This window comes from Pyrgilauda ruficollis, unplaced genomic scaffold, assembly GCF_017590135.1.
Source record: "Pyrgilauda ruficollis isolate IOZ18807 unplaced genomic scaffold, ASM1759013v1 scaffold17, whole genome shotgun sequence".
Classification (NCBI taxonomy): Eukaryota; Metazoa; Chordata; class Aves; order Passeriformes; family Passeridae; genus Pyrgilauda; species Pyrgilauda ruficollis.
The window spans coordinates 858450-884155 of record NW_024515875.1 but is presented as its reverse complement, the minus strand read 5'-3'; the positions used below and the strand labels follow the sequence as shown (position 1 = coordinate 884155).

The window sequence follows — 25706 nt, the reverse complement described above, 5'->3', positions numbered from 1 at the left end:
AGCTGTTTGGATTATTTGACAGTCAATGGCATTAGTGAGGTCTGTTCCACCTCATCACCCTGCAACATCTAAATGTCATTAGTGCCAAAAGAAGGACAGCCTAAGCAGCTGTTGCTCACCTTACATCCCTCCTTGTTTATCACACCAGGAGCACTTGCCAGTTATTTTGATTTGAGTACAGAAAGCTGGATAATGAAAAATAATCAGTCTTTCCTTATTTTTTTTCCAGAATAATATGCAGTAAGATGAAGTTATACAGGGCCCTTGGCCCCATTGTCCTTCTCTCTCTTATCTACAAAAAAATAATCAACAAAACACAGTGGTTTTGATAATACATATGGGACTACTGAACCAATTCTTGATTATAGGCAAGTGTTGAGGAATGTTTTGGTTTGCTCCCTGAGGCAAACTAAAACTTGCTTTTGTGATGAAGAACAAAAGGTGAGATTTAACAAACAATGCATGGGACAGTCTGCAAAGAGCACAACCCACACTGTTCCCTTTCTGTAGACACCTTTGAACTGTCTCCTTTTGCTACATTACCCTTCTATCACTTCTCCAGTCTTTTTTCCCTTCCACAATCATCTGGGTCTTGTACTTCTGCAGTCCTTAGAACAGCAAGTTTCACTCTCATCTTGCAGGTAAGTTCAGCATGGCCCCTGGTTTCAGGCATAATAACAATAAGGTCTATTTAACTGTTAGAAAAACTCTTTTGCTGATCTGATTTGCCATCCAGATGGTTTTCACATCATCTAATGCTTTAAAGGGATAATGCTTTTGTTAGAAGAATCATCTTACAGCTTCCTCAAGTCCTTTTCCAAAAGGTTACAGAGAAGCTTTCCTATAGGCATCAGCCTTTCCATGAACCTGCCTCAAGCAGCTGTGCTGCATTCCCACTTCAGGGACAGGCAGGAAGGAGCACAGGTTTCCATTTCTTCCAGATGGTTCTGCTCACCTTTGGGACTAAGAGAAACTCTTCCTGGTCTTCCTTTCTGCTTCTCCACCAGACAATGGGCATGGCCACGCCATCTCAGCCATGGGCTGCCCAGAATAGATCCTGCCAGTTTAACACTGACACTGCCACACCAAAGGAAGACAGCATCAGGCAGCTAGGAATATGAGAAAGCAGGGAGACAAAGGTAGCTTATCTACTAGTCCTACTAGTAAAATAATACCTAGTTCGTGTGCTTAAAAATTTCTGTATCTGTGAGTAAAGCCAAAGAATCAGAGACCAACAGGAAAACCAATCTGCTGTAAAGCTACTGAGCCTGGGAATGAGCGAGCTGCAATGAGGGGAGGACAAGTACATCTCTGTCCTGGAGAGCTCAACAGTACAAGACAGCTGGAGAGCCAGTCTGGGCTCCAATACCACATGCATGTGCCCAAAACTTCAGGTTGAAGGGGCTGTAGGAACTACTGATGGAAAGAAGAAACGTGAATCCTGGTTGTAGAGCTTCTCAGCGTCTCCTGTTTCTCCCCAGGCCACACAGACTCTAAGGCATAAGCAGTAGTAAGCTGCTCAGCACATCTTCCATGTACTTCCCACACCAGAAAACATGCTGCTAATGCTCAAGGGACTGGATAACTTCAGCTGGTGTAACAATGGATAGGAAGAGATTTCCCAAAGGCTGCTGCTTGAATGCAGTTTAGCACAATGCTAAGCAAACATCCCTGACTGCTAGACTGCTGCTCTCCACAGCAGTACATTGTCTGAGAATTGTTTAGGCTTTTCTAATGGTTTATGGCTTTCAGTCCAACACATGAACGCTTTAAACATAATGTGCCAGATTTTACATTTTCCAGAGCATTCTTTATGATCACGGGCTTCTCAATTTTCACAATTTAAAGCATCTTGGAAGTCAGAGGCAACTTGTTTGATTTGGGCATCCTGAGCACAATTTTCTGATATTCCTTCCCTAGGTGAACATCATCTGGCACATATCAGAAGGAGCAGCTATATAGGTTGTGGATGGAATAGAGGTAATTTTCTTCACAGTGGCTGTGGTAGGTCTGTGTTTGATTTGTGCTGGAAACAGTGTGATAGCATAGGGCTGTTTTAGCTACTGCTGAGCAGTGCTTGCAGAGCCAAGGGCTTTCCTGCTTCTCACACCACCCCACCACCAAATGGGCTGGGCTTCACAATAAATCCTAGCATAGGTAAGGACTTTCAGCCCATAAAATTAACTATTTCCATTTGATCAAAATGGACCCATCCACTAGCCATCCCTTTATTTTTCCAAATCTAGCCAAAGATTTTAAGATCTGATGTTATTACAAATATGAATAAAAGCCCAGGTCAAGAGTGAACCCAAAATGCTATGGTTACTATCCCTACAACACACAGCACTTAAAACTTACTAGTACAGCTGTAAGGCCTTTAAAAGAAAAGGGCACTGCTCTTCTCTTTTCAGACCTGAAGCAGAGTTACTTTAGCTATGCCTATTCCTGATTTTTAAATAGAGTCCTAGAATGAGGTGGAAGGGAGCTTAAAGATCACCTAGTTCCAACTCCCTTACCATGGGCAGGGGCATTCCTGCCCACGGCAGAAACCAGACCAGAATGCTAAACACCTCATCCAGCCTGGTCTTGAACACCACCCTACAGTAAATACCTCCACAGAAGAGTCCCACTTAAAAAAAAAAATCTTTTCTTTGGCGTAATGAAGTAGAAACACAGAGTAAAGAGTTTAAAATGTCTACAAACCTCCACGTGTTACAAGTTGAGTGAAAACAAATTAGCTATGTTGTTTCAGTTTTGTTTTTCTTGTATTTTTTTTTACCTTTCAGAGAACTGTGTTGCAGTGAAATATGACTTTTGTGTACATCTGAATGCAACTGTTTCTTTTTTGTTAAAGACTAAAAGATGTTTAATTAGCCTTTGTTTAAGAAGAGAGCAGGTATCTGACCAAACCAAGAGAGGCAATACCAAACGTTGCAGTTGTGTTTCTCTTGATAAACCCTTAAGTCTTAATTCTCTCTCTAGAAAACTCTGTACAGAATACTGCCACATCTTTTAATTTAAACACAGCAGGTAATTAAGAACATGAAAGAGGGCCAGTAATGGAAACAAAGGGCTGCAAATCACAAAGACCAGTTTCAGAGTTGTTGGTGAACTCATTTCATGTACCCTAGTACACTCTTACTGTCTTAGGCACTGGAACAGTGGCCATCAGATGTCTTAGCTGTGCCAAGTAAAGTTATCTTGTCATGACTTGCTTTCTATTCCTGAGCTTCCCATGTCCAGAAGAGCTCTCCAATTGTAAGATTATGACTATAGCCATAAAAGTCAATATAATGTACACCTCAATTTTCAATAAATGTACAAATCATTTATTTAAAATTCAAAACTCAGCAATACAAACAAAATACTTAAGAAACAATAAATCGAAAATGTAAACACTTATAGAAAATAGATGAACTGTAGCAATTTAACCACCCACCATTCTTCACAGAAAACAGCAAGAAATAGAGAGACAAACCAATACCCAATTATTGTTTTCTTCTCAAATTCTAGTTTAGAGGTAGAATACCACTGTGAAAGTCTCAAAAAATTAATTCAGTAGAATTATGCTACAAATAAATTTGGCCCATATACTTATAAATGTAATGAAGCCAGAAAAAAAGATTCTTACTGAGAGCTCTTGCACAATAAAATTTGGCATGGCACTTTCCAAGAGATAAAGCACCTTTCCTGATAAATACTGGTTTATGTTCTTGTAAGAAAGGGATCCTGTGCTTTTTCCATTACTGACAAAGAAAACATTTACAAATAGACAGACCAACTTTTTGGTAGGCATATAGAAAGCAAGTGTTTCTCAGTAACTTGTTCTAGAAAGCCAATCTGGGAAAAAAAAAGAAGTGTAACTATTAAAAGAAGACATTTTGAAAGACTTTATGAATACTTGATAAATACTTATTTGAGTGGCACAGTCCTCAAGAGTTGTGGGGGGGAGGGGTGGGGGGAAGTTAATACAACAGGAGAGGAAAAAAAAAAAAAGGAAGTGTCTTTTCCACTAGCAGGGAACTGACCGGTTTTTACATTTTATTGTCATTCAGTCAGTCTCCCCTAACTGCTACAATTTTATCCTCTCAGGAAAAAGTGTATCTGTGTGAGACACACTAGAACATCAAGTGCAGTAAAAATTACCCAGGTAATCTCAAATGAACATATACTCCATTTTTGTTCATCAGATAACCTGCTACAAGTAGAAACAAAAATTGGAATTCTCCAGACAATATATATAAATTCATAAAAAACAGGAACAGTTTGCAAGCTCAAATACAAACATTATTCAGAAAAAACCCCAACTTTTTAATATACAGACTGGCTGCTAAGTGCATTATTTAAACTGCTGCATGCAAATAGTGGAACCTATGGTTGTTTAAGAAACTTAACTATCAACAACTGTTAGGCTTCTGCAATTTAGTTTAGCAAGGATTTTCTCAAGTATTTGCTGAAGGACATTTGCGATTTAGAAGCAGCAAAATCAAATTTGCAATCTTAATGTGTTCCTGCTTTATGGTATATAGAACCACTTGTCCCAGCCTTCAGAAAAAGAGGCAAAAGAGTAATTCTATCACAGACTAGCTGAAAACAAGCTTTCATGTGCCAGCTACCACATTTGGGGCAAAACTACTTGTGTGGTGCAGTTTAAATAGGCTGAGCTATATTTATCTGATTTTTCTGAAGCAAATTAAAGAAGCATTTCAACTGTACTCACATCAGAGCTGGCAACATTACCTGGCAAATAACCAAGTGATCTCTCCCACTAACACTGGAGGATCAGCCCAAACACAAGAGATAAGCTTTTCTTCTACAAAGTACATTCTTCTGCTGATCATGAAGCCTTTCAAAAGGAAAGAACACAATATTAACACAGGAAAGTTTCAGGTCTATTTTAGGCCTTCCAATTTCTTTATGAAATTTCCATCACCTGCAAAGGAAAACTGTGCATCCCTATCCAGCTAAAGACTATTACACACCTAGATTAAGGAAACTAACTTAAAGATGAGTAAATGCTAAGCCATATATAAACTATGATACTTCCACATCATGATTTTTTGAGAGTTCAAAACAGGGCTGAAAGAAGACAATTTTAAGTCTATATCCAGTTTTACTCCTTATTTTTCCACTGTATCCTTCATTATGTCTTTCCCTGCATGTATTTTAATGGTCAGGATAAAAATATTTTCTGTATATACAAACTAATTACATTTAACTAATCCAAAACTTCACCGTTCTTTGATTTCTCTATATTTAGGCAACTCATCTTCTACACATGCAAGATACTTTTAAGAACATTAGAAAAAAATTTTCTAGTATTTCACTGTTTCCCAAAAAAAGTAAGATAAAGCTGAACATTTGTTGGTACATGCTTCGCTGTACCTGCATAAAACCATTTTTGTATATACAGGTTACACATTAATAAGGACAACAGCTGACCTCGGCATTAGTTAAAGCAAGTTGTCTTGTCTTTGTGCTTGCAAGTTCTAATAACAAAAGGAAATATCAAGAAACATCTAGGGCTTCCATAAAAAATTTACTTGCACTAAGTTTTCCCCCCTGACAACTCCAAAATTAAAGTTGTTTTACCTCTTACTGTGCAGCAAAAGTGACAATCCAAAACAGCAAAATACACATGCTCCCTCAGTGTCTCCAGTAAGAGAAACACTGTTATCCAGACAGTGGTATAGTTTCTTCCAGGTCTTGCAATAAAGCACTCTGCCATGAAAGAGAACACACACCTGACCACTGCCTCCAGAATGCAAGATCCAGAACTGTTTCAAAGATTGAAATAATTCCTTTTTCAATATGCAAAGAAGTCTCTTTGACATCTGGGGGTTTTATATAACATATTGGCATTCAAAGAGCTAAGTCCTATGAACTGCAGATCCCCAGGCATGGCAGATTTAAAGCCAAGTTCATCACCTTCAGAGGACAAGGGTATGATCCTGTGGACTACACACTGCTCTGCCCAAGTAATCAGACACTGAGATACATTAATGCACCTGTACCATTTTCAATACCCAAGCACAACTGCACTCCAAGATCTAATTATGAATATGGTCATGCTACAAATGTGCTGTGACTACATTCAGTTAGAAAGACAGCACATTAAGAACCTACCAGTTCAGTTGTTCTGGGTTTTCTTTAATGCTCCCATATATGCAAGGCACAGTCAAAGGTCAGCCTGATTGCAGAGACAGCTCTTTGGAGAAGTTGGTGCCCTAGAACTTTTCTGGAGTGGGAGAAAAAGAGATGATGGCTACTCTATATACAGAGGCAAGCTTTATTCTTTCAAGGTGAACTTCACCACTGGGAACATGGCTGGTACAAGTCCAATACACCATTTATGTTCTAAATAAAGGATATTTTGAGGCCTCAAGCAGATACTGGCCTCATACCAAACTTCTGAGTAGTGGCAAATTTCAGCTTGGAACCAAAAGCAGACATGCAACCAAAACTTTCACAAAAACTAAATTATTTTACATGGTAACATGGCCATAAGAGTCCTTTTAAAAGAGTGCTAGTTGGTTTTAGTGACACCATAGCATCAGAAGTTAACCTGTGGATCCAAAGAATTACAATAAGCATGTGTCTTTGTAACTGAGAAGTAAACATCAGCAAAACTACTGCAACACTGAGCTTCCAGTACATGTTGCAAAATGCAACTGACCTCTGTAAATCACAACACCAACTTTTATTTCACTATTGTCCAGAAATCACATGGCAAAACAGATTTCCCTTGTCACTGTTGAAGTATACTAAGATACCTGATTGTTTTCCATTAAAAAGCCCAACAGAGCAATGGCTGGGTAAGATACAAAGCCTGCTGCTTTCCCAGTGTTTAAGTGGAAAGCATAGTCTAGGTATCTCAGCATATTTGCTAACAGGGAAGGAATACAACTTTTTATCCACATTTAATTAAAATGTCAACTAGTGGACATACTGGGGAAAAAAAACTAACCAAAAAACCCAACAGAGATATTAGGAAATGGTTAAGTCATGGCATTTGCTTTTAATATTTATTCCTTTAGATAGAAGTAGTTGTGATTTATCAAACTCACTAATGTCTAGAAAGCCACGCAAATCCAAATCCCACACAGACATTAGCATCCTAGTGGAGCAAAATATATACCACCAAGTCTGCTGCTGTAACCCAGCAGGGCAGTCCTGGAAGTGATGTTCCCACATCACATGCCCTTCTGAAATTCTTACTTAGTCCTGGCTACTACTGTTTCCATTTTGAGTCCTACCTGAGAAGGCAGGGAAATTCAACCCCAGAGCAAACAAAGATCTAAGCTTGTTTGAAGCTCCCTGAGGTTTCTCTCCTGTAAGTCCTGGTTTCAGTGTGTATGTAAACGATCTAATTCCTCGCCAGCAGCTTCAAGTTATTTACAAAAAAGTCACTGACTCGGACACTGGTTTTCTGGAATGTATCTTTGATACACTGACCAAGGTACTCTTGTTTAAGTCAAACGAAGTCTGAAAAGCAACTTTTCATCTTTCTCAGGAGCCTGTGCCCTGCCTATGACAGGATATACTGCCTGTATTGACTCAATTTCTTCCCATATTGTTTTCTTCTCTTTGCAAAATAAGAACTTAATCTTTCTTTGCAGGAAAAAAACAAACAAATACTTACTAACACATTCACCAAAGTGAATTTACAGCAAACACTACCACCACCACCATTCACCCCCCAATCTTCAGAATTAATTTAATGGAGGCCAGTTATTAGGATACCAGTTTTATGTTTGAAAATAAAGTGCATCATGATTGTCACTGAGAACTTTGCTGATTTCAGGTTAGCATAGTGTCAATCCTCAGCAACATCAATCAAATAGTAATTACAACATAAATTCATAACATGAGTCACAATCTGAAATGGCACACATGAAAAATAAGTTCTGTATAAACAGGAAAAAGAAAGAGAAAGTGAAATGGAATCCCTAGTCCTTTGTGGAAATGATCCTATTATACAGCTATGCCAACATGCAGCATCTGAAACGAAGAATCACAGTCTGTTTGCTTCCCTTCTACTATTCCTGAATTCAGTTTGTAGCTTTCTGGTGGTGTCTGACAGATTTCACCCCGGACAGGGGAAGACGTGTCTTGAGGGAGCTCTACAGAGACAGTGTCAGAGGAAGAATCTTGGCTTTCTGCTGACACAGACATTTGTAGACAGCTGCCCTCCATTTCCTCATTGCAATCTGTGTCTTCATCAGCCTCTTCCAGCTGCTGAACAGATCTTAAATACTGTTCTATCAGTCCATTGTCCTGCACATTACTAGAGCTCTCTTTACTTTGCCCACACTCCCCAGGGCCATGCTCTCCATCTGAACAACATGCTAAAACACAATCGCCACATTGTTTGATGGTTTCCATTGAAAGGGAGCTCTCACTTCCTTCAGCTAAGCTTTTTTCAGAACTACACAATTCACTGGCATGAGTCTGATCAGCTGCAGAAGAATGAAAGCCAGAATCTGGGAACTGCAACGAAGACTTTTCCTGAAGATCACCGTCACTAGCTGGAACTAACAAAGCAGAACTAACAGCTGGTGGGGTTTCTTGCTCCACTGTGGATGACTGAAGAGGTGGTTTGGATGAACATAAAGTATTGGCTGAAGGGATCACAGCACCACCTAAGTTCTGCATCACTGAAAGCTGCCATTGTTGAAGGGATTTAACCTGTATAGAGAAAAAAATCATTATGAAATGCAGTTAAATGTATTTTGATTTCTAGTGGATTTCTTGCATTCAGCAACCAAGCTCTAGTATAAAATCCAAGACCAAGTGACAAACAAAAGGTTTCCTATATCATTAGGGAAATTTTGTCCTTCTCACTGTGAAATCATGGCTTTTAAACCTACATTCTAAACACTGACAGAGCACACAAGCTCCCAATTCAAGTACCTGAAGAAAAAGCAATCTGTTCTTAAAACCAGAAAGGATCTATCCATTTTTAAGAAAAAAAAAAACTTATTTTGGAAGAAAAGCTTATTAAAAGGTGTATTAACAACTTTCCTGCCTCAAAAATGAGTTGCTCACAAGCAACACAGCTTGGTATCATTTCATGTGCCATGGGCAGTTACATAATTCTTCACAGTCCTGCTTATGCTTATTTAGCTTTTCTTGCATTTTGTCTTCCTTCTCACACCAGGCCACTATTTAGTCTTTAGTAATAAAACCAGTGTTCTTGCACTAATGTTCTGAGGGTTATTTTCCCCCACAATATCAGTATAGCAGACAACACAGCAGTAAGAGTCTATTAAACCACCCAAATCATTGGAAAGACTGAACCATATTGACTGTCTCTACAGGATCTACAGTAAGAAATAATGCAAATTCACATACAGGCAGATTCAAATTCGAATTCCAAATTCATATTTAAGCAAAAAAACAAAAGGACTAAAATTATTTACCTGGTTCCAAAGAAATTTGATAGCTTCCTCCTGTACAAGCCTCTGCATTTTATCCTCCTCTCTTTCTTTTCTCAGTCTGCAAGAACACACATCCAAAATTTATGCAGCTTAAATAAGCAACATTTGGGTAACAAGAGCAACAAGAACACATAAAAATGCCTACTTATATAACAGCACTTTTGAAAGATACAACAGAGCCTAACATTAAGAAATTACTGCAGTCTGGCTTGCCATAAATACCCAGCTGCTGACTTCAAGTTTCTTTTTCAGTTACATTTAAATTCTGCTTCCTTTTACTGCAGCACATTTGTTGGCTTGGCAATAATGTGTCTTTTTGTAAACTGAACCTGAGCTCTTATTTTTTCCTGCACAACTATCAACCCCCCACACACCAAATAGTACTTGTTCATTTCAAATTATGCTGTCCCGCTGATATACGGATGGAGTATGATGTATAAGCATTAGGACTTTCTAGAGGTTCACTGAGCACTCAACTTGATTTACAGAGCTTTTGTCACTTGTGATAGTGAAGAAAAAGAGCCTGTCAGACTGACTGATCCAGAAAGATATTAAGTAAATCCAGAATTTTTGGTTGACAAATTGAGGAACTTTGACCACGATCTTCTCCAAACATGGATTCACAGGATCAAAAATTAAAACAGAACCAAATACAGAGTCACATTTTAAAATTGTATCACACAAGGTAGAGGAAATTATTTTTACTAGCAACAGAATGACTCTCAATATGGACACTTGACACTTGATTTATAGACTCTAATTGTAAGAAGACAAATTAAAAAAATCCTACTCTATTTCTATTTCTAGCAATTTCTATTTTGAAGTATGCAAGTCCTGCTAAAATAGGAATTGAAAAATGTGTTCTAACCCAATTCACTTATAGAAGGCACTTTGAGAGTATGAATGTGCAAAACTGTTTTAATTAGTTAGGAACTGATCCTGTAATGTAATCAGTTTTATGTTTCTAATTCTAGGTTCTACTGTGAGTAGTTGTATCTTCTATATCTGTTCTGAAATACTCTGGAACGATGGTTATATTCAGACAGACTTGCAAATACACAGCATGACCTCAACTTACTTTTCTATTTCAGCTGTTAAGCAAATGATGTGCTCCTGCATTCTGTGTAGTCGAATTTCATTCCGCACTTCCTTGGCTTGAGGATGGTGGTTCCTCGTGTAAAATCCTCTCCAGGAAGCTTGAAGCTTGGTAGCTGCTTCAGTCATCCTTTGCAGTTCAGATGCACCTTGATCAGCTGGTGCTGCACCTTGCACAGCCAGTGCACCAGACCCTTCTTCTGTCATCTGGTCAGGACAAGGAGTTTTTACTCCTGATTCAGCACCTAACAAGGTGCTGGGGTGACTGTGCAGAACTCGGCCTTCAGAGGCCCCTACAGAGTTGCCAGTCTTTGCAGCCAGGCCAGCTGTAACCAGATCAGGAGCAGGCACCTGCAGGTTTTCTTTGATATTCTCTTGCATTTCCGCACTTCCTGCTGCTCTGTTAGGGTGCTCTCCTGTAAGAGACAAAGCTTCTTGCTTTTTAGTTGTTTCCCTACTACTAGTATCTCTCACACCTTCAATCACTGTATTATCATCATCTTCTAGGCCCAAATTGATTCCATGTAGCTTCAGGTCTGAAGCAGGAGACACTGGAGACAATCCTGAAGCAACTGGCATGAAAGTAGACTCTGAGGATAAAAGGCTGCTGTTTAGTTTGTCTTCATCGGTCTGTACATCTTCGAGGTGCAGCTCCTTGGGAAAGCTTCTTTCATGAAGAAAAGTGTTCTTTACTGCATAGGAATGATCATTGTTTGCACTTGGTCCAATCCAAGAATTCCTCTGGATGACAGGTTCTAGATAGGCAGAAATGCACATCATAGAGTATTTCAATAATATTAATAGTTTGTTTCATTCATAGGGATTCCCAATTTGGTTTTGACAGTTAGCACCTGGGTGGGTAAGATGATCTAACATGTTAGCAATGATGAGCATTATTTCCGTATCAGGACAATATTTACCACAGTAACATCCAAACTTGGCAAACACTGGGTACAAGAAATTGCACAAATTGCACTTCCTTGGAGAAAAAACTTGTATAAAATGCAAAAGTCAAAGTAGTAACTCATATTTTGTTGGATAACCAGCCTACTAGCATTTCAAGACACAAATAAGCATGGACTGGATTTTTTTTAGAAACAATGTGTAACTTCAGTTGAGAAAATAGAAGATCAATGAAATAAAACAATAACAGGGCCTTGTTCTGAAATTCCTTCCACAAAATTACCTATGCTCAAAAGAAAAATATTTATTTCCACAGGTTAGATCACAGGTGTAGATAAGCTACTTACCCTTTTCAAGGACCATCGGTGATGGCTGGGCCAGGCCACTGTGTTCATGAGCAACTGGCACTGTTTTGCTCGGAGCAGAAAATGTACGTGGTTCCTCATTTTGGTTTTCATGCATCAACTGCCTCTGGTGGAGTCTAAGCACAGAGTGCCAACAATAGATTTTATGGTTCATTTAAACTTTCTTTTGTACAGAAAACATCTAAAAGAAACTATGAGCTATTTCAAAAGAAATAAATGATCAAAACATTCTAAAGGAGAGGCTTTTTATGCAGACTCCTATACACACAAGACACTAACAGAACTACTCACAAAGTAAGAAATTGTAGTCTTTTCCTGCTCCCCTTCCTCCAGCCTCTCTTTCTTCACTATATGTAAAAAAAAAAACCAAACCAAAAAAATCCGACCAAAAAAACCAAAAAACCCATAACAAAAAAAAAGGAGAAAAAAACCAAAACTCCAAAAAAACCAAACAAAAACCAACCAAACAAAAACAAGAAAAAGCCCAACATGCAATTCTGACTACAGACTGAAAATCATGAGGTATTTCTACACACAAAGAAGGCATGCAGATATTTTAAGTGTCTAAAGTGGAATACATTATTTGTGTAGGTATAGAGGAGTTTGAGGAATGGTGAGAGTATCTTTTACATTTCAACGTGAGTGAATCAAGGAACAGGTGCTCCTGTAACTAACAGCCCAAAATGCTAGTACAAATCAAAAAATATTGGCACAAAAAATTAAAAAATCATCCTTTACAAACTCAGAGAACACAAAGGTTGTTTCAGGCCAGATAAATTAGAAGCTCAGGAGACAGAGGACAAAGTCAAGCTGTCCTATAAATCATATATGCATGTGCATATATACAGGTGAGGATTTGGGGGGATTGCTTTTTCTACTAGGGTTTTTTTTTTTTGCTTGGTTGTTGAGGGTTTTTTTAATTTTTGAAGAGTTATATTTAGCAGAACAGCTTCCTGGATTTTCCCCAGAAACATGTGAATGCTAGAGCACTTAGCTAGAGATTCCAAGGTCAAGATGCCTTGACTGCACCTTCTTCTCAGAAACAGCTAAAACATTTCTATAATTTCCTCCTGGAGACCAATCTACACTTGCAAAGTGGGCAGTAACTCCTTCTAGATGCTCCCAAGTTTCTGGCCCTTTTGATGAGACACCCTTCTGCTAACTACAACGCTTTTGCTGCTCAGCTTTTTAACCACACTATGCCACTTAGGTAGCCTGCTCCTGGGAGTTGAATTTTCTGCTCTTTCTGCAAGAAAAAGTTTGTCAACAGGTTCTGAGGAATAGAACAACCTGTATTGCTTTTTCTGGCTTCTAACCAAAATTAGCTCACCTTTACATGGACAAGAAACACACCATGATAACTCTACTCATCTATTTGCACAGACCTTAACAACACAGCTACTGCTGGCAGAACCAGCAGGCTCTCCAGATGCCTCTGCTGACAGACCTCAGATGCCAGATACAGATGGACAAATGCATCGCTGGGAACAGTGCCCCTCAAAGGACAACTTTAAAACCAAGAAAAAACATCCCAACAATAAAAAAGTGGCTAATACACCAGTGTAACAAATAGTCCTCATTGACAATTAGAACAAATGCTAAGCTCCTTTTTGAAGTTTTCATCATTTTTTTGTGTGGCAATAAAAAAAAAAAAATCCCAGTGCATAGTTTGTTTATTTTAATCACAGTTCTAACACAAATTACTTTCAGTATCCTACAAAGCACAGACTGAAAAATATGAAGGAATTTTCCCCTAGATGGCCCAGAAAGCATGAAAACACTCTTGCTGCTGCTGCCTTGCCTCTCATTCCCATCTAGGACACATCCTGTACCTCCACTACACTTTGCATCTCCAGCCCTCACTGTAACTCTGAAATACTTAAAATGAAATCTTACTACCTCTAACACATCAGATATACAATTATTTTCTTAATTACATTCTCTAAGAAAGAAACTAAGTTCTCACCTTTGCTTACTCAGTATTTTTTCCAGTTTGGCATCCTCTTCAGTCTGGAGTCCATATGCAGATGTGAGAGGACAAACAGTAGCCAAGTACTGAACTAGCTGAACATGCTGCCCAGGTCGAAATGACCTTCCTTTCCCTTGACTGTAGAGCCATTCTGCTTTCAAACTGTTAGGAAGGGGGAAAATGGTTTCATAAATAGCATCTTTAATAAACAGCATAGAAACAGTAACTGTTTTCACTACAGTTCTTCTAGTGGGTACCCAAGGGCTAATCTACAAATCTAAGCAAGACTTGGAACATGTGCAATGCCCAGGGAAACTGGCAATGTCATTATCAGAACAATGAATAATGTACTAATTCACTTAAGCATCGATGAAACAAAACAAGAAAAACCCACTTGTTCAAAACTGTGCAGTCCTTGCTTTGTGTGTAGTCTTTGAGCACTGAAAACATATTTGTCTCAATGAACTTATCAGCAAAGTTTTCACAGAATCAGAGAAGTTCACAAAAATGTGCAAAACAGATAGCACATTTTGCTAAGAAGTATTCAGCAAGTCTGTTTTTCAAATTAATTTCTGCCTGAGATTATTTAATATAATACATCTACATGTAATAATATAGTTAATACAGAACATCCCATTAGTCATGAAAAAGAAGTCTAGAATTCCAACAGGCAACTTTCCGGGAAAGTCATAGCATGTCATGGTAAAGCAGAAATAGAATTGGTTTACCTTTAACCAAAAGAAGGGCACCTTTTTATTTTAGTAACAGGGAAAAAAGGACATTAATTTCCTAGAATATGTTAGTGTCCTGGACTGGAATGCGCTTATACTGGATAATACTTATGCTTGGACTGTTCTGATGTCAAAACTTTGTCATGCAGATATCATAGTGATACAATGAGCACAGTGATACAGTAACAAGTGATTTGAGCAAAATAATATTTAACTAATTCATAACAAAAAAAAGCCAAATCTAGAAATGCAAATGCAAATCATGCTTATATAAGGGCGAGTTAGAGCTTCCCCAAGGACAACAGCTTTAACTCCTGCTGATTGTCACATTCTGCAAAGTCAGAGACTGTAAAGAAAGGGTACCAGACCACTGATGAACTGCTACCACAGTTTTGCTTTGTAGAAGTGCTTCTGTGATTTGAGCAGCAAAACAAAAGTTTAACTTCATACTTCTATCTAAGCAAACTAAATAATAATTTCAGTGTAGCAGATGAAAAATTTAGCTAAAGCAATTTTAGCTTAGCCAAAATTCATGTAATAATTTTAGAGATTTAATGATACTATTATGTCACCTTTCCTTCTGAGAAATCACATATCCATCAAGAACTTTAAGGTTCAGACACCAGCTGACAATATAAGGCCTGTAGTCAAAGCCAGGGACAGATGGTGTGGCCATCACACAAGGATTGTTCATAACTGACAGCTGTTCCAATTGGTGAAGAGAGGCCAGGAAACAAACCTCGAGAAAATAAGATACATTTGTTAACTGAGCAAAACATTACACATTTCTCCTAACTACAGCTGGACAGCTTGTGCAAAACAACAGAATGACAAATAAATCAAAAATCACATTCAATTTTTGAACACAAAGGACTATAAAGGATGTCCTATCAGCTAGTGCCATTTCCCAATAATTCTTCTATAAATGCTATTAGTCCTTGGAAAGTATTACCTTCTCTTAAAATTTGGGAACAGGGCTTTATGTATAGAAAGGTACAGTATGAATCCAGTTTACTAAAACAACCGTTGGATTTTGAAAACAAACAAAGGAAAAAAAAAAAAAAAACAAGGGCAAGCCAAAAAGCTAGAGAAACCCTGTCCTGTTTTTAAGAGAAAATATTACCAAAAAACATGAAATCCCAATCAAGAGTTTTGGCTGCTACTTATAATAAATCAAACAAACAAAACAATAAAGACAAAAGTCACAGACAGATTATTTGTTTCTCTTACATAGTTTGAAAAATTGGTCAGTGGCAACAAGTGCAATTCAAACCTCTGGTCTAATACCAGCAGCTGCAGAAACTCTCTGCAGCATTTAATCAGCTCAGCTTTCAACTTTCAGACAACTAGAAAATGTTAGGCCTAAAAGTAACATCCTTGAATAACAAAAACATAACAGAAAAAAGGCAAATTTCTTTCCAGACTAAGTTTTAAAAGACACCACTAGCTCGTGCAGCTAATGTAAATATGGTTATTACATATAAACAATTAAACTATTAGAAGTTGGGCTGTTTCAAAGAAGACAGCCCATTTTCAGTTACAACCTCAAAAAAATTGTTCAACTTCCTTCTTTCAGTCTACCTAAAGACAAGCTGATCTATCTTCTGTGTCTTACCTCATTTAAGTCTCTGATTTCATTTTCTGCCAAAGAGAAAACAGTCAAACTCTGAGGTAGGCAAGCAGGGGCAGTGCGAAGTGAAGTTATAATATTTCCATGTAGCAACAGAGTCTATAAAATAAAAACACATGATGAACACATGATGAAATGAATGTTTGATCAAAACCCACAGATTTCTTTTTCAGGCATCACCTGACAAAAATACAGTGCAAAAGAAGTGTAAGTAAGGCTTTCTGGTCACAGTTACCAAAAAAAGTATTTGGAAACATTTTTCTCTACAGTGTGCATGTTGAAAGAGTTAGAAGTATGGTTTGTTTTGATTCATGATAGGAAATAAGAGAACAAACAGTTATGAAGAAGATATCACCATCGTATCTTTACCAAAATCATCAGAGTGGCTATAGAAAAATCACTGCCTCAGCTCCTGCAACTTCAAAACAGTGAAGAGAATATTTGCACACTTCCCTGTAGAAATTACAGTTAATGAATTAAAATGCTCTAAGTGCTAGTGTTCAAAGAGTGAATGTCTAAAGGCAGCAATTTTCAAAGCAAATTTCTTTGTGAACAGAATGCAATAAAAACAGAGACAGAACATCTACCTTCAGTGAGGTAAGCTTGGAGAGATCACCTAATTGAGCTATGTTATTGTCTGACAGATCAAGATGCTGAAGAGACAGACAGGAATTGATTTGTTCGATGGCCTACAAAAATAAAGAAATCAGTTACTCACAGTAACCTTTTTTTAGCTACTAAATAAAACCAGGTATCAATAATTATAAATTCTTTTGAAAGAAAAAAACCCACTAGCTAACTAACACAAAATAAAAACCATGTTTTAATACAGTTGTATTTTAAAGATAATAATTTTTTTTTCTATTTTGGAGACCATTTCCTTACTTTCATTTCATTTTGATATCAAACCTTTTATTTTTTCCTAGACAACTCTACTCCAAAAGCTGCTGTCTTCTATTTCATAAGCCAGTAGACACAAAATATTAACATTATTGTTCCAATCAAAACATATTCAGATTTCTTTGCAGCATTTTCCAAATTTTTATAACACAAGATTCTGGTAAATGCAACAGACTAAATACTTTACCTTAATGTTATTTCCTGCCAAATTCAGCCATTCCAGGTGCACCAAATCTTTCAGCCCTTCCACGTACCCAATACTATTATGGGGCAAGTTGAGCACTCGGAGCTTGGTCAGTTTCGCTACACCCATCATTCGCACCAAACGGTTGTTGGCTACAGAGAGCTGCAGACAGACACGCGCAAAATAAACAGTTTTAACTACGCAGAGTAAGATCTTACTTCTAGTAGTTAAAAATCTACTCCAACAGATACTTGTTCAATCTACATATTTCATTTTCAAGTAAATGACATAGACAAAAAAACTTGCAAGAGCCAGAAAATAAATTACTGATCAAAGAACATGGGTCCTCACAGCTCACTCCACAAACTTAAGAGGAAATTCTCCTAGCAACAGCTAAATAAAGGAAAAAGAATGAGGAATTGTGTCATATAAAAGTAAGGTTGCAATATCAGAATTGCCAATTCATTGTGCAAATTGTTGCCCCACTCCTGGTGTAAAATTGCACTTACTGTCAATATGGCAGAGGACAAAAGGTATTTCACATAATTCTCAAACAGGTCCTGTGCTAATAGGACTGTAAACCACAAATTTTTAAAGTTTTGTTTTTTTAAAGTTTTTAAAGTCCTGGCTAGACACACGCTTCAGTAACATGATCACCAAGCTGGCAGTATGGTGAAAGTTTGTTGTAGCAACAAACCCCACCTTTGCCAACTCAGTGTAGCTGGTCTGTAGAAGCTATCAAGCAGCTTCCAGTCTATCCAGAAGAACTTTCAGTGATAATACAAAGTTATTTTTAGGGTTACAAACCTCATGTACTCAAAAGCTATGAAGTGTCAAAATTTGAGTTATCAATGACTTTTCTAAGTGTTCTTATGATGTCCCTCCCCCATTAGGATTTATTTAGCTCATTTTTAGTTACAGCCCCCTCCACTGTCAACTGAAGACCTCCACTGGAAAGCAAAGCTTTCTACTTTAGTCAGCCATCATTTATTTTCCTGTGAAGACAGTAAGTGCTGGCTTACTTCAATTACATAATATGGCCTGAAGGCAGAAGATGCAGCAGAAAACGCTAACATCATGGCACCATTATTTGATAACAATTTCAAATCAAGTAACACTGACCTGCATCAGATTCCTGCATTTCTCCAAGTGTTCCAATTTAATTATCTGATTTTTGTCCAGAATCAGAGTCTGAGTATTAGCATCACAGGGAAAGGTTGGACCCAGTTTTTGCAATCCTTGACCTGAGCAGTTGACTACCAAGCCTTAGAATAAAAAGGAGGAAAAAAACAACAAAAAAGCACCACAAAGTTTATATACGAGAACATGTACTGGAAAAGCAACACAAGATAAAAAGATTTCTTTTATAATAGATGCAGGTAACTTAGGGAAATGGATTAACTTTCTTTTCCATGTAAAACTGAAGCAAATGACTTCAGCTTGAACACTTTAAGAGTAACTGATCCAGTTACTGGAAGATATACATACCAGACACTGTCCCAGTTAAGAACTCTGGCAGAATTGTGGGAAAGTCACAACAGATCCTTTGAAGTGAGATGCAGAATTCTGGTAGCTGAATTTAAAGGTGTGATCCTCAAAACCCCCAATTTCAAAAGAAACTAAATTTTAAAATTCTTCAGATAATTTGAGTTTTGTGCAGCTTGACAACTAATTATGTGTAAGCATTCTATCTAAATTAAGAAGCCATTCATGCAGCCATACTACAGTACTGGGAGCATTGGGAGGAACAAACTGTAAATTGGTTAGCATATCATTTACTTAATGAAACACACAATTCAAATGTTCCATGCAAAAAGGGTGTCTACATAAAGTTAAAAGGCAAACATTTGCCATCTACAGGGAGCTTGAATCACTGGTACCCAAAGTGACACCTGATAATCATAATAATTTTCATACACTAAGCCTCTGCTGTGTATTTGATGTACAAACATCACTGTAGTGCTTCTTGTTCTCCTAATATCTGTTCAGTAAATAATGCTTCCTTTTTCAGTAACATATCCCGAATAGTGTTCTCACTATATTAATATGATGCACATATTAATATTACAGTTTATAGGTTTTTAGGGTTTAGTTACACTATGGATGGAGACAAACATTTTTTGTGTACCGTTTTCTCATCTAGAGAACATGCATTTCTAAAAAAGATGTCTGATGACATTTATTATATTCCCATCATTTTTTTCAAATCCACGGTTGCTCCAAGAGCTTTGGAGAGCAGCAAGGCAGAGCCAGCAACCTCCTGTCTCCATCACACTCCTGTCTTTGCACATTCAGGGAGAAAGTACCACTTGTTTCTCACTCAGTCACTTCTGCAACCGCTTGGTCACTTTAATTGACCAGACAAACTTTGCCCCACTGCTCATTTATCCAAGGGTTTGTTACAAAAATTCACAACTGACCCCTCCAATCCAGGAGAGAGGTAAGGACCCACAGTACTGAATTGCAAGAGTAATGCTTTCATTCATGCGCATGAGGTGTCCCATTCAAACCGGGGCACTTGGAATGTGGCTTTACACACTGTTCTCTTAGATTTCCAGCATTCAAGTATAATGTGATCCAATGGCTACTTAACACACACAACTATTTGCAAAGGACCTGTATTTCTATGGCAACATCATCCACCTGCTTTGCTATTGAACTAGACACCCCTGCAGTCAGACTTGCTATAATCACTTCTCCAGGATGCTGACAAAGGAAGGTTTTCACAGTGGTGTTAAACGACCTAGAGTGCTGGCGTTATCTCCCTGTCTGGGGGTATCGTTTATGAGCACCTTCAAGATTCTGAAAAGCATAAGTCCCTCTTTCAACATTTGTCCTTCTCCTTGCAACAAGCTTTAGTTTGTTTGCTTGAGCATGGTAGTTCAGTACACAGCATGAATTATATATACACGTGTAACTCTGGAAAATTAATATGATTCCATTTTATAAAGACTCATTGATATAATACTGGGCAACGAGATTTTCCTAATAGGCTTTCAGGACCCAGGAAAACATTTCAGAATTGCTTATTTCTCGTTTGGCAGGGACCAAGGAACTACGCCCTCAGAAGTGTAGGTGAACTACACCCTGTCCCCAAAACCTCTCAGCACCCCCCTCTAGGGAAAACGGGTCCTATATCATTCAAATCCTGGCCTATAAAGGTTCTGCAAGGCGGCAGGACCCTCCAGCACGATGGACAGCCGCTTCGTCCTGCCCCGATCCAGAGGCGCTCCTCAGGGCGGGAAGCGGTGCCCGCGCCGCCGCCCTCGCCCCGCGCTGCCCCGGCCGCTTCCAGCCCCGCGGGGCCCTCCGAGGCCGGCTGAGATCGGGAGCTGCGGAGCGGCCGAGCCGGCCCCTCGCCCCGAGAGGAGGGGGCGCCGCCGCCTCCACAGTGCCGAGCCCCCCGCACCCCTCCGAGCGCCACGGCGCCTTTCGGACCCGCAGTCCCCACCACTGCGGCCCCGCCGGCCCCCGGCACCTATCCGGGGCTGCCCTTACCCGCTCCGGCCGCCTCATCCTCGGCCCTGGCTGCAGCGCCGGCTGCCGCCATGCCCCGCGCTTGACAACACCGCCAGGCAACGGAGCGCCGATGGGCCGAACCGCTCCGCTATGGCAGCGCCGCGCCTTTTATGCTGGCTAGAGCCGGGGGTCCAGCGTCCGGGGCTGCGCCGGGGTAGCCCGGCCGGGCGAGCGCTCCGTGAAGCTGCCGCGGTGCGGCCGGGGCGGGGCGGGGCGGGGCTGCCCGGCCCTGTCCTGCCCTTCCCGCTCCGCTCCCGTCGGGCCCCGCGCGCCGCTGCCGACACCGCCTCCCGGCGTCCCCTCCGCCTCTCCGGCCCCTCGCAGCCGCCGCCATCATGAAGTGAGCGCCTCATCCGCCGCTATCCGGGCCCATCCGCCGTGGGGAGGCCGCCGCGGGGCCTCGGCCGCCTCCCCCGGCCACCTGCGCCCTCCCCTAACTCTTCTCTCCCGCGCAGGGTCGAGCTGTGCAGCTTCAGCGGGTACAAGATCTACCCGGGCCATGGCCGCCGCTACGCCCGCACGGACGGGAAGGTGAGGCCGGGGCGAACCCCGGGGGCGGGCGGGAGGGAGCGGGCCCTGCGGACGGGAGGGCGCGGCGCCCGGGAGAGCGGCCGGGCGGTGCGCGGGGAGCGGAGGCCGCGCCTTTGGGATTGTCCGGAGACTCCGGTAGTGCTGATGTGACGTCTGCCCGAGTCGTTCGTATCGAGCTGTGTGAAAACAGCATCGGCGTGCAGGTGCCGTGGCTGCTCCGCAGGAGATCCGTGCTGTGCTGTAGCTTGGGGTTGAGTTGTAGAATGCATTTTCCAAAGGGAGTCTTGAAGAAGCAGGTGTAATGTACCACAGTTGTATAGAAAATGCTGCTTATACGTCCTGCATCAAATGTTAAGATTCGCTGGAGCCAACAGCTGGTCTTCCAAATTAATTGAGTAAAAATCTTTAAGGTAAAATTGGGTGGAGAGCCCTTTCAAGCTGTCATGTCATACACAGTCAGGATTGTCCCTACCTGTGAAAGGACGGCTTGGCTTTTGAGTATCCCAGTACCGTCATCTTCCTCTGTGGAATTCCCAGCAAAATGACCAGGAGATCGATTGGTTGAATCCTTGTGAGCGCTCCTGAGAATTAGGTTGTACTTTAAATGGAATTATATAGGTAATAACAAACCAGCTTGCACGTTCTGCCTATTGTTTTAGACAAACTGGTTAGTGTCACTAGGCAAGGGGGAATCGGGTGGAGCATTGGTCTCCCTGTGTTCCCTAGGCCAAGTTTTGAGTCACTCCCACATACAGGAAGTATATTGTTGTTTGAGGACAGACACTTGGAAGGCGTGATGCTGGAAAGCCTGATGCTGGACCACTTGCATCCAGTGCTGCTGTGTATTTCAGCACAGCTATTCATGCTGTGCTGAAACACACAGCAGCACTGGATGCAAGTGGTAATTTGAACTTTTTTGAGAGAAATGAAGATACTTCAGAATGCCTTGCAAGACTTCAGTTTGACGAATGTAACAAAATACAAAACTTGAGATTTCTTGAATTATTTTCTAAAATTTTGAATACTCAGAGCTGTATTTAAGAACTCCAAAAACATCAATGTCAAAAAACACTGACTCAAAGAATACTTAATGCAAACTGTGATAATGCCTTTCATGGAAACAAAATGCAAACTGTGATAATGCCTTTCATGGAAACAAACTTACACAAAACATTTTGCCTTCCCAGGTTTTTCAGTTCTTGAATGCAAAATGTGAGTCTGCATTCCTTTCCAAGAGAAACCCTCGTCAGATCAACTGGACTGTTCTGTACAGGCGTAAGCACAAGAAGGGACAGTCAGTAAGTACATACCAGCTAATGGCACTGGAATTTGGTGACCAAAAGATACGGTCCATGATCTGTTAGAGGTCACTTAAGTGTGCCAGTGTTCAGCAGAAGCATGACCCAAGTTACCAGGATGAAGACTAGTTAATAATGGTGAAAACGTGAATGCAGTTACATGAGTTTATACACCACTTCAACAAAAGCATTGTATTGTGTTGTAGGGCTTGTTTGAGAGACCACTCAGAGCCACAGTATGTTCAGTAGATCTTAATAATTTTAGGAATGGCATGTTTTTAAAAGTTAGTTTTAGGGAAGGTGGGTAATGCTGTTTAATATGCAGACTTCATAAAAGTTTGGTCTTGTAAACTTCCTCAGTGGTGACAGCATAGGGGGCTGATTTTGGGGTTAGAGGGGCAGGGATGACACTCCTAATATACTCTCCTTGAAAACTTTGGGCTTAGCATGAGGTCTTCCCCTATGCAGCTGTCGTTGCATTAAAAGGATAAATCATGAAGGCATGTAGCATGAGGTATGCTGCAGTGCTCTTGTTTAAACTTGCGCAGCAGAGGAGCTTTGAGAAAGGCCTACATCAGTGCAATATCTGTGTTCTTGTCAGTTTGGTTGGAAGTTGATGCATGATGGCTTACACTGCTCCCCAGCACCTGATCCACTTGAATAGCTGTGGAGTGTTTTCCTTTCAGAAGACACCACTGAAGGTTTATCCTTCCCCCTTTTTTCTTCTGAGAGTTACAGATGGCTGAACTTCTAACATTCTTTTAAAATACTTTTTTTCATACTTCGCTGTAAAAGTGTAGAAGATACAGGGTCTATCTAATATGTGTGTCTCCAACACTGAGCTGGGGAGCCAACCAGGGAGCCAACCAAGGATTGTTGGTAGTAACACACTGAAAAGTACAGGATGTGGCTGGAGAAGGGGCCATGTGGAGGTAGGGCAGCACTTCTCTGTACCCAACAGAAGGATTCTCTAAAGGGAGGAGTAAAATTCTACTAGAGTGTACAGTTTTAAACAGCTTCCGTTTCAGTAGCAGCTTGTTTTTGTAATTGTCTTTAGCCACGTATTTAATGTCTTGTGATGCTAATTGTCTTTGTTTGTCTCCTGCCCTCTTAGGAAGAGGTCCAGAAGAAGCGCACGCGCCGTGCTGTGAAGTTTCAGAGAGCCATCACTGGTGCCTCTCTAGCTGAGATTATGGCCAAGCGAAACCAGAAGCCCGAAGTACGGAAGGCGCAGAGGGAACAAGCTATTAGGTGAGAAGTCAGATCAGTGGAGCTATCCCAAGCTTTTCAAAGATTACAGTACTTTTCATATAAAAGCCTAAACTCTAGGTGAGCTCTGTGTTTTATAAGACTTCTTTTGTGGTTTTTTTTTTTTTGTTTGCTTTTAATCTGTTTATTTGTATGTAATACTGAGTAATCTTGGCAAGAGATAGTGGCAGCAGAGAAGGATTTCTCCTTTTCCCTTTGTACTTTTGCCCCTCACAGTTCCACTGTCTCTGTAGAAATTGCTTCAGGGGATAGTGAATATAGAGGAGAAATCTGGAGTAATGCATTCCATTCCTGATCTTGGGAAGCTCTTAGAGTGCTGAAACAAGGAAACAGTGAATGGCAGATAACTTCCACTTTTTCTATGAATTAACAGGGCTGCAAAGGAAGCCAAGAAGGCTAAGCAGGCAACCAAGAAAACAGCTGTTTCTGCTGCAAAGGTGAGATGTAATAGGCAAATGGAAATTATAAAATGGAATACACCATGTTGCAACATGACACACAATGTTCTGCTGTGGCACTTAATTGGAAAATCCTGTTTATGTTTTGAGGAAGCATTTTTGTAACTTTCTGATGTGAAAGCTCCTTGACTGGACTTCTGTACTAAAGTTAAGCATACTCAAACAGCTGCATAGAATGAATCTTTTTTACAGAATAAGTAAATATTACAGGAAATCAATTCTCTGACCTAATATCAGAAATAATTAATAGATAAAAACTTGTCTGAATGTGACATCTTCACTGTCTAGGAACTTGGTAACAATATATTGATGAGTGCTACCATGTGTTTCATTATCACTTCTGAATTAATACCTTATGTTGGCTTAGTGCTATGTGTGTAAACAAACGTTAACATGATCCCAGTATTACAGTTTGCAGTTCTAGTCTGGTCTGATTTCTGTCAAGAGTACATACAGGATACTTTCAGAACTGCAGATGAATAGCTTCTTTTCACTCATACTTCATTATTTCTCTACAGGCCCCTACGAAGGCAGCACCTAAGCAGAAGATTGTGAAACCAGTCAAGGTTTCTGCTCCCCGTGTTGGTGGAAAGCGCTAACTTGCCAAACTGTTGGTCATGCTGAATAAACATCTGATGGAATTCCATTACTTGTGCCATGGTCTGCTCAGCTCTGTGAGATACACTGAAGGGAATGAATCTGTGAAATGACCATGTCTGGGTTTTGCAGACTGAAAAGCATCTTCCTGCCAGAAAATGCTTGGTTTCTTAGACAGTCTGGTGCATTAGCACACACTTCCCCAGTCTTCACTGAGTGGCTCAGGTAGCAGGGAAGATGGAGCTGGTATTTGAGGAGCCTTCTTGCCTGAAGGACAGAACAGCACCTAAGTTTATTCTGCATCTATAACAAATGACATAAAAAGGTTTCTAAGATCAGAGATACATACAAGCTAAAAGGGAGTGTGGAGCAGTATAATCTGTAAATTACTTACAAAGGTCCTGTGTTGTGAAATGTGTGTAGCAAGATACAGAGAATCAAATATGGAGAAGGTTAAAAAATGAATGGATTATTTCACAGACTGCGTGGCTCTTACACACAAAGATTCAGATGCAGCTTCTGGGTCAGGAAGTTACAAAACTCTGAACTGCTGGAAGCTGTTGTCAGGAAAAGGAAGCCTGTGAATATTGAATGGGTTTCAAATGCAGCTGGTGTTACAGTTAAAGCTCATTTAGGTTTATATTTAACTTGCTGAATGCAGATAGGGGTTCCCTTAGTAATTTTCCACCCTCCCACCGCTAGAGGGATTGAAATTCCTCATGGGAGTTCCTCTGTGTGCCTGAGTAACTGCACTGTGCAGACAGAGTGCCCAGATTTTGCCGGTTTTGCTGGACAGCAATAGCCTTGGCAAAGCAAT

The 25706-nt window shown here is 40.2% G+C and overlaps 2 protein-coding genes across 2 annotated transcripts; one reads left to right on the top strand and one right to left on the bottom strand.

Moving 5' to 3' along the window:
- Positions 1-6273: 6273 nt before the first annotated feature.
- On the bottom strand, positions 6274-20853 carry CEP97 (centrosomal protein 97). Its single transcript, XM_041464065.1, has 11 exons — positions 20716-20853; positions 18340-18482; positions 17221-17379; positions 16721-16822; positions 16119-16232; positions 15076-15242; positions 13770-13934; positions 11786-11919; positions 10519-11290; positions 9423-9498; positions 6274-8688 (listed from the first exon to the last, which is right to left on the bottom strand). Exons 1-11 carry the CDS (start codon positions 20765-20767, stop codon positions 7975-7977), a joined length of 2598 nt encoding a protein of 865 aa, XP_041319999.1. The 5' UTR covers positions 20768-20853; the 3' UTR covers positions 6274-7974.
- A 99-nt stretch (positions 20854-20952) lies between these two features.
- RPL24 (ribosomal protein L24) lies at positions 20953-24938 on the top strand. Its single transcript, XM_041464066.1, has 6 exons — positions 20953-21076; positions 21192-21267; positions 22455-22565; positions 23680-23816; positions 24208-24271; positions 24811-24938. The coding sequence occupies exons 1-6, from the start codon at positions 21072-21074 to the stop codon at positions 24889-24891; spliced, it is 474 nt and encodes a 157-aa protein (XP_041320000.1). The 5' UTR covers positions 20953-21071; the 3' UTR covers positions 24892-24938.
- The last annotated feature ends 768 nt before the right edge of the window (positions 24939-25706 follow it).

Bases quoted from the DNA above. Each gene is read 5' to 3' on its own strand.
- RPL24 (XM_041464066.1), top strand. The intron at 21,268-22,454 runs GTGAGGCCGGGG...TTGCCTTCCCAG, and splicing joins ACGCCCGCACGGACGGGAAG to GTTTTTCAGTTCTTGAATGC. The intron at 23,817-24,207 runs GTGAGAAGTCAG...ATGAATTAACAG, and splicing joins CAGAGGGAACAAGCTATTAG to GGCTGCAAAGGAAGCCAAGA.
- CEP97 (XM_041464065.1), bottom strand. From the start codon at position 20,767: ATGGCGGCAGCCGGCGCTGCAGCCAGGGCCGAGGATGAGGCGGCCGGA. The intron at 11,920-13,769 runs GTGAGAACTTAG...CTCTGTGCTTAG, and splicing joins AAAATACTGAGTAAGCAAAG to ACTCCACCAGAGGCAGTTGA. The intron at 9,499-10,518 runs GTAAGTTGAGGT...GTGTTCTTGCAG, and splicing joins TTAACAGCTGAAATAGAAAA to ACTGAGAAAAGAAAGAGAGG.